Source organism: Sorex araneus, chromosome 2, assembly GCF_027595985.1.
Source record: "Sorex araneus isolate mSorAra2 chromosome 2, mSorAra2.pri, whole genome shotgun sequence".
NCBI lineage: Eukaryota > Metazoa > Chordata > Mammalia > Eulipotyphla > Soricidae > Sorex > Sorex araneus.
In genome coordinates this window covers 361381320-361394473 of record NC_073303.1, presented here as the reverse complement: position 1 = coordinate 361394473, position 13154 = coordinate 361381320, and the positions used below count along the sequence as shown (strand labels likewise).

At 34.5% G+C, this 13154-nt stretch overlaps 1 protein-coding gene across 1 annotated transcript in view; it reads right to left on the bottom strand.

Annotated features, from left to right (window-relative positions):
- DCC (DCC netrin 1 receptor) overlaps positions 1–13154 on the bottom strand; it is a 1194095-nt gene that overhangs the window by 300462 nt on the left and 880479 nt on the right. Inside the window, exons 10-11 of the mRNA XM_055127868.1 lie at positions 4149–4297; positions 2110–2248 (exon numbers count right to left, since the gene is read on the bottom strand). Coding sequence (XP_054983843.1) covers positions 2110–2248; positions 4149–4297 — 288 coding nt within the window. The remainder of the gene's footprint in view (positions 1–2109; positions 2249–4148; positions 4298–13154) is intronic.

The following is a 13154-nucleotide window of genomic DNA, read 5'->3' as shown; positions in this document are numbered from 1 at the left end:
TGGTTCATACAATAAACATTTTCAGGGATAGACATAATGCCCCTTGTCATTTTAAGGACCACAAGCTATAATGAGAAATAGCAATAGGCACATTGGCATAAGTAGCATTTATTTACACACTGAAATATATGTCATGCTCAAATTTCAGTTGCTTTTACAGATTCACCATTTTATTTTCACAATATCTTCCTTCCATGCCATCAAAAAATCAAGGAGATGAAAGCTTTGTGGCTGAGAATTAAGAAGTCAGTGACTATGAATTATGATTAAACACATACATGTGTGATGTATAACTTCAGCAAGAACAGTGTCAGGAGACACAAGATTGAACTGTGGTGAGAACAGAATCTGCTAATGAGGGAATAAAAGACAAAAATGCAGGGTCGTTTTGTTGCTATTTTGTTGAACATGAAAAGAGATAAGTTGATAATAAAGATGCATATAGATGAGTTCATAGATCCCTCTCAAGGGAGAGGACATGAAGTCCATACCTTCTCCTGTCTAATCCATTTGATGCAGGGAAGTTGGTAAGCTTTGCCCAAAGACTCTTGCTGGTTTAGGGTCATAAAATCCTTTTCCTTAGTGACAGCAATTGTCTAAGTCCAAAATGCCGCAACATTTCCAGATGATAATTTTTAGACTAATTAGTAATAATCTATCTATCTCACTTATGATATTTAAAAACCAAAGTGGAGGATAAGGCCACAGCATTCAGTTCAGAGTGTGAATTAAATTTGCATAAATTATGTAAAATATTCATTTTCATTTGTTTTCCTTTTATTTTTATAATTATAAGTTGTGAAGTAATTTATTCTGCCAATAAGTATTCTGTTCTGTCCTCAATAACAGATTCAGATGGATAGACATGAGAAGGCAATAGAAATGGTACTGAAATGGTGTCACATGTAAAAATTATTTTAAGTTGAAATAACGGATGAACATCGCTCCTCTGTCTTTCCTGCACTGTCCTTTGCAATTGACATGTCCTTTATCATTCCACAAATATTCTGTGGAATATCCACTCAGATACGTTCTCAGATTAAAGAATGAAAGATCAGGCGAGGAATCACAAGCTAAATAAAATTTTTTAAATTGAAAATATCAATAATTTATAGAATTACACATACCAACATGGAAACCATTGTGGAAGAGATTGCTTGTTGCCTTTTTAATATTCATGGAAGCCATCTCTGCCTCTCTGCACCTGCCTGAATTTTCACTGACCCCCACATCTTGTACTCTGCTGTATTTTCATTTTGTTTGGGTTTGCCACACATTTTCTTTACCTTCCATCTCTTACATCTTTAGTTTCCTCTTCTATGGCTTTATCAAATTTGTCCTCTTCCTTAAGATTTATTACATTTATTTCTAGCATTTAAGAAAATATACTTAATCTTTATTATGTAAGTTATTAGTAAAACTAAAAGCATGTATTTTTATTCAGTATTAATATCTTCAACATGGATTTCTTTTGAAATATTAGGTAGACAAAGGAGACATTTCTATTATTTACTTTAAAACATTTTTACTTTAGGAAAAAAATTACTAACAGGCCAATGTAAACTATTTCACACACCAAGACAAATGTGTTTTTTATCATAGAAATAAATAAAAATACAAAAGTGAATTTTCAACATGAGTAACATGAGTAACACCTTTTTTATTTTTTTATAAGAATTTTATTTTATTGAATCACCATGTGGAAAATTACAATGCTTTCAGGCCTAAGTCTCAGATATACAATGCTGAAACAACCATCCCTTCACCAGTGCTCATATCCCACCACCAAAAAAAAAAAAAAAAAACCCCACACAATACACCTCCCATCCCGCCCCCCCACCCCCCCCCTGCCTTGTAACTGATAAGTTGAGTAACACCTTTAAATTGCCTTTTAGGTATTCTGTCTCAGAGTCTTTATGAAAATAAGTATAAATTTCACTTTAACAGTTGAATAGATTAGCCACATTTCTATTTTGTACTAATACATGGCAATCTAAGCCACAAATAAAATTTTTGCTAGAAAATCTTGCAACTAGAATCTATGGTAACCACACTGTATTATTTTAATATTATATAAATATCTGAGTCAAGTTTCTCTCTGCTACTTACCATCAGAAAGTGTAACCACTGTTATATCATCAGTAGATACTCCTGGCCCATAGCGATTATAAGCTAGAAATCGGAGACTGTATTCCGTGAATTTTTTCAGGCCTTCCAGTTTATAAGACAGTCCATCAACCTCTATATTCTGGGGACATAAAATGCCAGAAGTATTATTCAGGAGGCATATAAAAGCAGAAATGATAGCTACTCTGTGCAATCAGTGAGTTGAATATTAGAGTCTTACTTCACAAAACTATACTCTTGCCTTTTAATAAACTGTTGTACAACCTAACATGTGACACACTCCCCTATTAAGCCTATATCACTCTGCAGACTCCCAGTTAAGATAGCATTATGTTATTCTTATACTCATTCAATTCAATTTGTTTAACACCACCCAGTACGGTGAGAGGTTTGTGATATTCCACCTACATGAAACCCTGACAGGCAGTTTGTAAATCCAAGAAAAGTAGAGAATTGTTCCTGTATTCTAAGTATAATATTTCACAAAGAAACAACAGATTTTCTCCTTCACTTCCTGAAATATAACCACAACTCTTGAAACTGACAGATACTCTGCCACAACTTTTATCTCACAAAATATTGGGAACTTGTTTGAAACTGTTTTTAGCACTTTGCAGGTGCAGAAAAGAGGTACAAGAGGTGAAGGTCACTGAGAAATCAGTGCAGCTCATTCTAGAAGACTCACTTAACTCCCCACAATGATCCTCAACACATCTATCTTGGGTAATATGATATTTGAATCTATTTAGATGGGATGGTGAAATGAATTATTGAAGAGCTAAAATCGTTTAAAAAGTGGATAGAAAAGAAAAGCAAATTTTAACACTAAATAGCATATCATAGTACCAACAAGGAGAAGGAAGGCAGGAAGGGAGGAAGGGAGGAAGACAGGAAGAGAGGAAGGGAGGAAAGAAAGAGGGAGGGAGACCGAAGAAATGAATGATTGATTGACCATATATAAGCTGTTCTTAGTAATTCTTATGATAAGACAGACCTGGGGTCTAAAGTAATTCTTAATAGGACTATCATAAAAATGAAAGAATCTCTTGATGAGGACAAATTTTGGTTGGCAAATTTGACAACACATTATGTGAATCCTACTAATCCAAAGACAGCTCTTGGCCCATCCTTTTTAGCCACACACTTGCCTATACATATTTTTTATGTAACGTTCATAACAGAGAAGTAAAAATATTACTGGTCATGTTTATATCACAAAACAGAATTGCTAAGCTTCAAAAATAATTACTCTTACCTACTTGAAAATTTAAATTGCCTAGTTTCAGTTGAGCTACCTTCAGAATAAAAGCCTAGAAAGTGACATGTGGCCCATTGAGGAGAAGGAGATGGACAGGGAATCATATATATATATATATATTTATGCATATATATGCATACATAATCAGGTTGCAATCACTGAGTATTAAGTTCAATGCATTGTAGCATTGAATGCATTGTAGCAATGCACTGCCGTCCCGTTGTTCATCGATTTGCTCAAGTCGACACCGACACCAGTAACGTCTCCATTGTAAGACTCATTGTTACTGTTTTTGGCATATTTAATACACTATGGGTAGCTTGCCAGGCTCTGCCATGTGGGCAGGATACTCTCGGTAGCTTACTGGGCTCTCCGAGAGGGATGGAGCAATTGAACCCAGGTCGGAGGAATCAAACCCAGGTCTGCCACATGCAAGGCAAACTCCCTACCTGTTGTGCTATCACTCCAACTCAGCTCAAAAAGGATTTGTAAGTTCAATAAGGACTAAAACTGTAAATGTCTGTTGAGACCAGATAGGTTAATAGGAATGCAGTTACACTGGCCTAGGTCTCTTACCAACTCAAATATAAAATTGGCATTCTTTATGTTATCTTCATCTCATTGTCCTTTGCCTCTCTTACCACCAGAATTCAATTAAGATACTTAACATTTCCAAGAAGAAGTACTTAAAACTAATCAGCCATCTAATTAATATGTGGGCGCTGGACTGTGTCAAGAGCTTGGAGATCATTCGCTTTCTTACCTGTTCCTTTCCAGTGGACACCTCAGTACAAAACAATCTGTACCCTTGAACTGGGCCATTTGCATAGGCAGGGGCTTCCCAGGTCAGAAGAATTGAGGTAGGTGAGACAGATACGGCCTGCAGGTTTTCAACTGGCCCCGGAACTTGCACTGTATAAGAAAGAAATTGATTTGTCCAAGAGAGTTCGCTTTCTCAAAACAAATAAACTTATGTCTTTTATAGATCAAGGAATTTAGAGCACGTGTACTGTTTTTGAGAACAAGAGGGAGTATAAGCATAAAATATAATGCAATGAAATTTTAGAATCCTTTCATTTCAGACTCAGAGAACTTATATTAATCTAAATTGCTTATTCATTTTACAGTCGAAGGAACTGGTTAAGGAGTATAAGTGATTAGGATAATGGCAGAAAAGGATTGGGATTCTCGATCTAAATTCTTGGTATAGCAAAGTTTCCACTACAACAGTGTGACTTTGTCAGTATATTGCTAATAACTGCAGAACAAAGGAGGAAATATAATTAGGCTACATGTACATCAGGGTTCTAGTTATAATTCAAATAGTCAGCGCAGCTATGGATAATTTAGCACATTGTCTTTATTTAAGTCAGCATTTTAAAATCTTGATCAGTTCTGGGTGCTTACATTAACGTCAGTATTTGTCTTTCAATTTAACTCTCCATTTTCTATTATAACTATTACTTTACTTAATCAAGTATAAGTAGGTTATTCAATCAAGAAATTAGCACAGGTCTACAATCACTTAATCAAAATACTTGTGTTTAAAGCTGTATAGTTTTGAGATTCAGATTTTTTTTTTTAAGTTTAGAATGGCAACAGTGCAGTGTTTTATGTAATACCCCTGTGGGAGCTTTAGTAGCATCTTGTGTTCAAATAATTTCCTGCAACACATGATTTTCACAACAAACAGAACATTAAAACCTATACACAGATACATAGAACAACACAAGGTTAAGTTAGGTTTGGGTGTGAGATGAGTCGACAAAGTCCTTAAGTTTCCAGATTTACTAAAAAAAATTGTGATTATTAGTACAGATCCAAATAGAAATATAATCATGATAAATGGTAGGTGTGATGACTTTGTTAGTTGTTATAATCTAAAATAAGTAGTTTCACCATCATCACAACTTCAACATAAACATGCTGTGGGTTTTCTCTTGCGTAAAATACCACCTAGGTTTAAAGGGATATAAATTTTAGGCCTCCAACACAACTGTGTTAATTTGAACGTCCAGTACCAAACAGTATACAAAATCCTGGCTAACATTATTCTTGAAGACACAATCCTTAGATTAGTGTTGAACATAATGTATCTACATTATTATTTTTTTCAGAATTTGTTCCATAAAGTTAAGCACTTTTGAGGCATTAATACTGACACATTCACTTGAAAATAAAATATTTATGTAATAAGCATACATTTTATGTACTTTATATTTTCCACTAGTTCATTAGGATATATAATTGGATTTTCACTCGAACAGGTAATTGTTAACAAGCTCTTACAAACAAACTTGAAATTCATTTTAAACTACTGAATATTTTAAGAATGAGAATGTAGCACTGTAGCACTGTCATCCTGTTGTTCATTGATTTGCTTGAGTAGGCACCAGTAATGTCTCCATTGTGAGATTTGTTGTTACTGTTTTTGGCATATCGAATATGCCACGGGTAGTTTGCCAGGCTCCACCATGTGGGCGGGATACTCTCGGTAGATTGCCGGGCTCTCTGAGAGGGACAGAGGAATCAAACCCCAGTTGGCCACATGCAAGGCAAATGCCCTACCTGCTGTGCTATCACTCCAGTCCACGAATGAGAATAGCTCATAAAAATACCCATTTTTAATATAAAAGTACCGAATGAATGATAAACATGCATCATTTCATGCATATACATATGTGCATACATGTGCATACATATAATCAGAGAGAGAAAGTGTGAAAGAGAATATATATATAACATATACCCATACCATATCAGATTAAGCTGTATATTACTTTACTTAATCAAGTATAAGTAGCTTATTTAACCAAGAAATTAGCACAGGTCTACAATAACTTAACCAAAATACTTGCGTTTAAAGCTGTATAGTTTCAAGATTCGGATTAGAATGGCAAATTCTTTATCCCCAAAACCTTAATGCAGGAACTGGAGAGAGCCCAGGGATAAGGTATACAGCAGCTACTGGCTTGAATCCTTAACACCACCTGGTCCTTAAGCACCTAAATTATTGTACTAAATTTTTCCTACTTTAACTTTTGTTTATAAATTATAGTTTTTGATATGATTGTATTGCTAGATATTATAATTTTATTAAAATTAAAATATAGTTCTATGCTGTTTCAAGTAAATACATTGAAAATTAATTAGCACCAAACCAAGTATTTATAGCATATATATATGTATATGTATATATATATATAAAGATATACATCTCATAGTCTAATAAGTGGTTTTCAATCTTACTCCAAGAACTAGTACTGGGTCTGCAGAAATTTCCTGCAGGATTATGACAAAGTTATTGCTGCTTAACTGACAGTGATTTAACACCCGTCCCGATTACTGATGCCAATTCACAGGTGTAAAATAGCTTAAAATCACTATTCTAATAAATATTCTTATTATTCAGACAAAAACTCTTCCTGCACATGTGATATACTTCTCTACAGCTTTCCTTAATAGTGTCAAGACTGTGTGTTTCACTTACGCTTTTAAATCTTGGCAACAGACTATATATTTGAGTTCATGAGTTCCCACATATTTCCTCTTAAATTCTAGCTCTAACTTATACGTGTGGGTAATAGCTAACATATTATGTTTTATGTTAATTGTGGAGATAGGCATGTTTACATATATTTATATGTCTGCAAATGGGTATTTATTCAGAGCCATATATATAAAGCATATCTAAGCAAAATGTACATGCATTCATGTTACTTATATATTTATATACATAGAAAGAGAAAATTTTAAAAAGAGACTAAAAATATTCAGTGATGGAAATTATATGTGAAATCAATATAGATAACAGCTTCAGCCTTCCTTTTTATTAGATTTTAGAATGTCAGTAAAGAAATTTAATGGGCTTAACCACTCATCATTTCCAAGATGTCTTTAATAATCCCACTGTTCTCCTCAGTTGGATGATAATTTTGTGGCAAACTGCACCGGATTTCTCTCCGTATATATTCACATTATCTACTTCTTCAAAGAATAGAAAATTTCAGAATAGATGCATAATCTATGCTAGTAACTCATCAATCAATGTCAGCCTAACCAACCACCTTTTAAAATTTCAATATTGCAGTATAGTGAAAATTCATTATAACATCTTTACCTAAGAACAAATTAAATACTCATGTTGGAGTAAATGAGATGTATTACATGTCACTATTTGCACTGGGAACAGTAATTTCTGACTATATATATAAATTTATGGCATAACAGAGCACTTTATAATGATACATTATTGCATAATAACTCCCCCAAATGGCATTTAAAGATACCTGATTCTTAAATAAAGCGTGATTATGACATGTAATTATACTGAATAAAGGATGTGTGTATGCGTGTGATGCTATGTATATGATGTGTGTAAGAGAGAAAGAATATCATCACTTAATGAACCAAAACTAATACAACAATTGGAAGGTTATTCACATTAAAACTGCCCCACAAAATTATGTCCATATTTTGCTATTGTTGTTATGGGAGTGATGCTGTGAGAACATTCAGAGCCTAGGATCGAACTTAGGGCTTTAGGCAAAAGACATACACCATCAATTAAGCCTATGGCACCAATGCATAATTTTAAGAATTTAATATGTACAGTTTTGAGGTATAAAGTTCACAGTCTCCATCATGGTATTTATAAAGCAGCTCTCAATAGATATTATAAAATCTCTAGCTTCTTTTGTTTCTGAAAATTAGTGATTTAGTATTGTCAAATCTTGCAGTGATTCTAAATAATTTTATCATGGGAAATAGAGCAGCAATTTCATTTTACAGAAACATTAACAAATTTTTAATAAATACTTTTTCCAACACTGATATTTGTAAGACTTTTGTATTTGCTTTCTGAATTCTGAACAAATAAAAGACATTCGATTTCATCTAGTTTAATTCACCAAACATTTTAAATTTTACAAGATTTATAACTTCTAACAATTAAGAAGTCATATAATATATATAAACTGGTATGCTGTTTTGTTTGTTATTTTTTTTCTTTATCTTACCATTCCACTCCAACATCTATTCAACCACCTTCCTGAGATCTCTGTACTGTAAGTAATTTGATATTTTTATTAATCAGATTTAAATCAAAATTATGGTTATCAAGTACCTGGTTCTAAAAATACCTTGAAAGCTTAAATAATCCTTCCCAAATAAAAATGTGAATATACAGTTTCCATTAAAAAGCTTTCAAAAGATCAAGACATGGCACTGTCTTCATAATACTAAATGGAGCTGCTGTCTTTTTCTCATTATTCTGATCTTTCTCAGCTGGAAGTTTGAAATTAAGACAAATGTTAGTGTCAGAGAATACATAGTTGAACATTTGAATATTTAAAGTCTTCTTAAAATGACTGTGTAGTAAAGTGTGTCCTGCTGTTCCTAAATCATCACTAGCCACCCAAACTATTTCTCTGATTTAAAGTTACAGTGAATTTGAGAAAAATATCATGTGTTGTCATTCAAGTAGTGACCTATTATTCATGTATCCTTAATGGAGGCCAAAATTTTGAGGATGATTTTACCTCTTTATTCATTTGCAAAACTGGAAATAATTCTTCAATCCATTTTAAAATAGCTAGCACAGGATCTAAGTAATTATATCTCATGATCCACGTGGATTGACACCACAAAGCTCTCTTGCTTTCAGCTGAGCTTCCATTGCTGATGATCTCTGCTCTGAATGTGTTCAAATGCAAGCCATTTCTGAAATGATTTGCATTTATTGATAATAAACTGCATACTTTGATTGTCTCTTTGATTTTTTGCTCCTGTAGTTAACAGCTTTAATGACATTTCTATGAAATCTGTCTTTATTCTGTATGGGGAATGCAGCATCAAAAAGCCTGCAGGCAACATAATTATTAACATAAGGAAAACTCTTTTTGACTGAACTCCACATAGTTAGGCTATATGACAGTAATTTGGCAAAGAAGAAGTATAACTATGGGGTAGGTTTCTGTTACAGAACCACAGGAGACTGACTAGAATAAGTTGAAGGAAACAGTCATAATCTGACCATTTTATTTTTTATTTTAATAAATGACACCTGCTAATTATAGTATATTTAACTGTCATTACATTTTGTGTATATATGTATGTATATATACATATATATGCACACTATGTATAATATACAAATGGACTGGAGCAATAACACAGTGGGTAGAGCATTTGCCTTGCATGCAGCCAACCCGGGTTTGATTCCTCCGTCCCTTCCAGAGAGCCCTACAAGCTACGAGAGTATCCCACCCGTATGTCAGAGCCAAGCAGGCTAGCTGTGGCATATTCAATATGCCAAAAACAGTAACGACAAGTCTCACAATGGAGACATTACTGGTGCCCACCCGAGCAAATCGATGAGCAATGAGATGACAGTGACACAGTGATACAGTGGTATATAATATATGATACAGATAACTTCTTTGTACTAATACACATATATGTATACAAACATACAAACATCTGAAATGAATTTTTTCATTCATTTGTAAAATGAAAAATTTCTGACAATATAGTAGAAAAACTGAAATGTTCTGAAAAAATATTCTTGAAAATAACATTCTTGTGACTTATCTAGAACTAGAAGCATTTTAAAAAGGTGATTAGAGAAATTGAGCTCAAAATAATGCCTTTTCACAAAAATAGCTTGTTTCTTTTTCACCAAGTTGTAATAGCCTTAGTGAAATGTTTTTAGTAGTAGAATGTTTGAATTTTGTGGTAGAAAACACTGAAAATGCCTAGATATGCAGAACACAGCTGGAAATATACACTCCTGACTGTGTAGTCAAGGCTTTACTTGGGTGTTTCTATGTAAAGAATAAGTCAACTATTTTTAAATGTAGTAAAAATGCCCAAAGATGCAAAATATGAAGCTAAAATGTTTAGTTTTATTCATGTTTGTTCTTGACTTCCATGTTACAGAAAGCTTATTGTGCAAATATAATAATATTGACATCATTTTCTGTGTGTGTGTGTGTGTGTGTGTGTGTGTGTGTGTGTGTGTGATACCCAGTATGCTTAGAGACTATTCATGGTTAGTGATTGGGGATCACTCCTGCCATGCTCAGAGGACCAAGTGGTACAAGAGATGAAACTGAGGTCTCTGTATGCAGAAGAAGCAGTGAGCTCTATCTTGGGTACCATACAGCATGTTTAAATACCTCACCACTGCTTACCCGGAAGTAGTTTGGATTTACTTTTCATTATTTTCTGCTGTAACTGACAATTTTATTTAAAAGTTCTAGCTGTGAAACTCTGGTGTCTTCTTGGAGTGGCAGTGGATAGTCTCCCCTGACTCTCCCATCCCCCTACTGCCAGGAAACTGCAGAAGCCACATCCCACAGTCACCACCATGTAAGCAATGACCCAGCTTGACAGCTTGACCCAGCTTCACAATGAATCTCAGAAGAGATGCAAACCAAGGCAGGCTGCTGAAACTCATCTGCCCAGTTCTACTGTTCTTGGAGCTCCTGGAGTGACACCTCCAAATTCCCCAACTCACGGCGGCGCAGTAGGAACACAGCAAATTAGATTGGGAAAGAAGCACAGAAGCCAAATAAGCTCCGTGAATAAAAACAATAACAGAAGCTTCCACAAGCACCGCACAGCTAAGTAAAACCTCAGAGAATGAGTTCAATGACCCCACTGTAAGATGCAACAATTTTCATTAATTTTCTTTTACTGAAAAATTTTGATAATTCCATTAGCCATTTTGTTGTAACAAGCAATATCAAATAAATTATTTTGTTCCTGGTAAGAGGGCAGACTTGGGGAGGGGGTGGGGGATGGGGGACAATGAGGGAGGGAAAGTCACTCTGGTGGTGGGTTTGGTGTCAGAACACTGAATACCAGAAACAACTGTATTATAAACAAATTTGTAAACCATGGTGTTTAAATAATGTTAAAAAATAAGTCATGAAAAGAGGTGCTTTAAAAGTCTATTTATTTACATGTTTAATATCAAGGAAATTTTTAGTACTGTGATAAAATTTCGTGTGCTCTAAGTTGTTAGAAAAATATGAGAGAAAAATCATATATACACACATAAAAGAAGTGCCAGGACATGAGCAATAGATAACATTCTCAATGTTAAAATCTCTCTGGGCCAGACAGACAGCAGAAAAGGTAGAGTGTGTGCCTTGTATCTGGCCCACCTCTGGCACCCCACATTGCCTCCCCCAAGCTCTGAGAGGAGTTATTTCTGAATACAGAGCCAGGAGTAAGTCCTGACACCACCAGGTATGGACCTAAAACAAAAACAACAATAAAAATCTCTTTGGACAGATGAAGTAAATAGGGATTCCGCACACAGCTGAACTAGCACAGGATATAATATTCAGGTACAGCAACAAGAACATTTATTGAGAAATAAAGAACTGCATTAATGAAGGAGGAATGACAAGGTTTTTAGGTATGAAGGATCTTGTGCGTTTAACTGGTAAAAGACTTGACATTCTTTTTCTCAGAATTCTGTATCACTGTATCACTGTCATCCCCTTATTCATTGATTTACTTGAGCGGGCACCAATAGCTTCTCTATTCCTCCCAGCCCTGAGATATTAGCAGCCGCTCCTCACTCGTCTTTCACAATGATTGGAGGCTCTTTCAGGGTCAAGGAAATGAGACCTATCTTTACTCTTTTTGGCATATCGAATACACCACGGGTAGCTTGACAGGCTCTTCCCAGAATTAAAATTTCAAATTGGTAAATAGTTTTTTTTTCCTCTTTCTTTTAGAAGTTAAGGCCACACCCAGCTGTGCTCAATGCTGACTACTGGCTCTGCATACAGGGATCACTCCTGGCAGACTTGGGATAAAGGGGAGGAGGAAGGCACATATGAGATGCTGGGAATTGCCTTGCCCCTGTACTACCTCATCAATCCCCAGCTAGAAAAGGCTGATCAAAATTCCTACATACTTCTGGAAGCCTTCAGAGAATAAGGTTTTTGAGTATAACATTGAGACTATTTTTGAAGTGAAGAAAACCAATAACGGTACAATATATCTTCAGAGAAAACAATCCCAACACAAGAAATTATCAATTATTAAACCGCTTTTCTATTCTGTTAGAATTATTTTTATAAATCAAATAATGCTCATATAATTTTAGGAAAATGTGCTTCATCTAAGATACTTAAGGAAAGCTCTAGAGATACATCATTTTTAAGATGTGTTCCTCTAAGTCTTTAGTTTTTAAACATGTGTTCAGAAAAAAAATAAACAATGTTCCTAGATTTTGTTAAGAACTTTCTAGTAATTCTATTTTTAATTATTTATTTTTTTTAAATTTCCCCCTTATATTTTATCTAAACAATGTAGTTGACAGATTTGATCATGATGATGTACTATAGGCATTTAATATTCTGATAGCAATCCCACCACCATTACATCTTCTTTCCCCCATTGTCTCCACTTTTCCCAACCATCCTTTAAGCCTGACCTCATGGCAGGCCTTGATAACTTATTTTGTATTACATATTACCAATAATATGCTAAAATAAAGGTGAAAAAATGTTTTCTCAGAAGAAAATTAGCTAGGATTGTTGTATATCATGATGGAGTCACTAAGTCCTTGTATAAGAAATTACTAAGATGTTGTTACAGGTTAAACCTTCTGGGTTTATATTTTGTTAATTGAGATTGGCTTCCTTCTATAGTACATCCCATCCAATTTGGTGTGCTACTTTTGATTAATTCTTTTTTTTTTCTTTTTGGGTCACACCTGGCAATGCACAGGGGTTTCTTCCTGGCT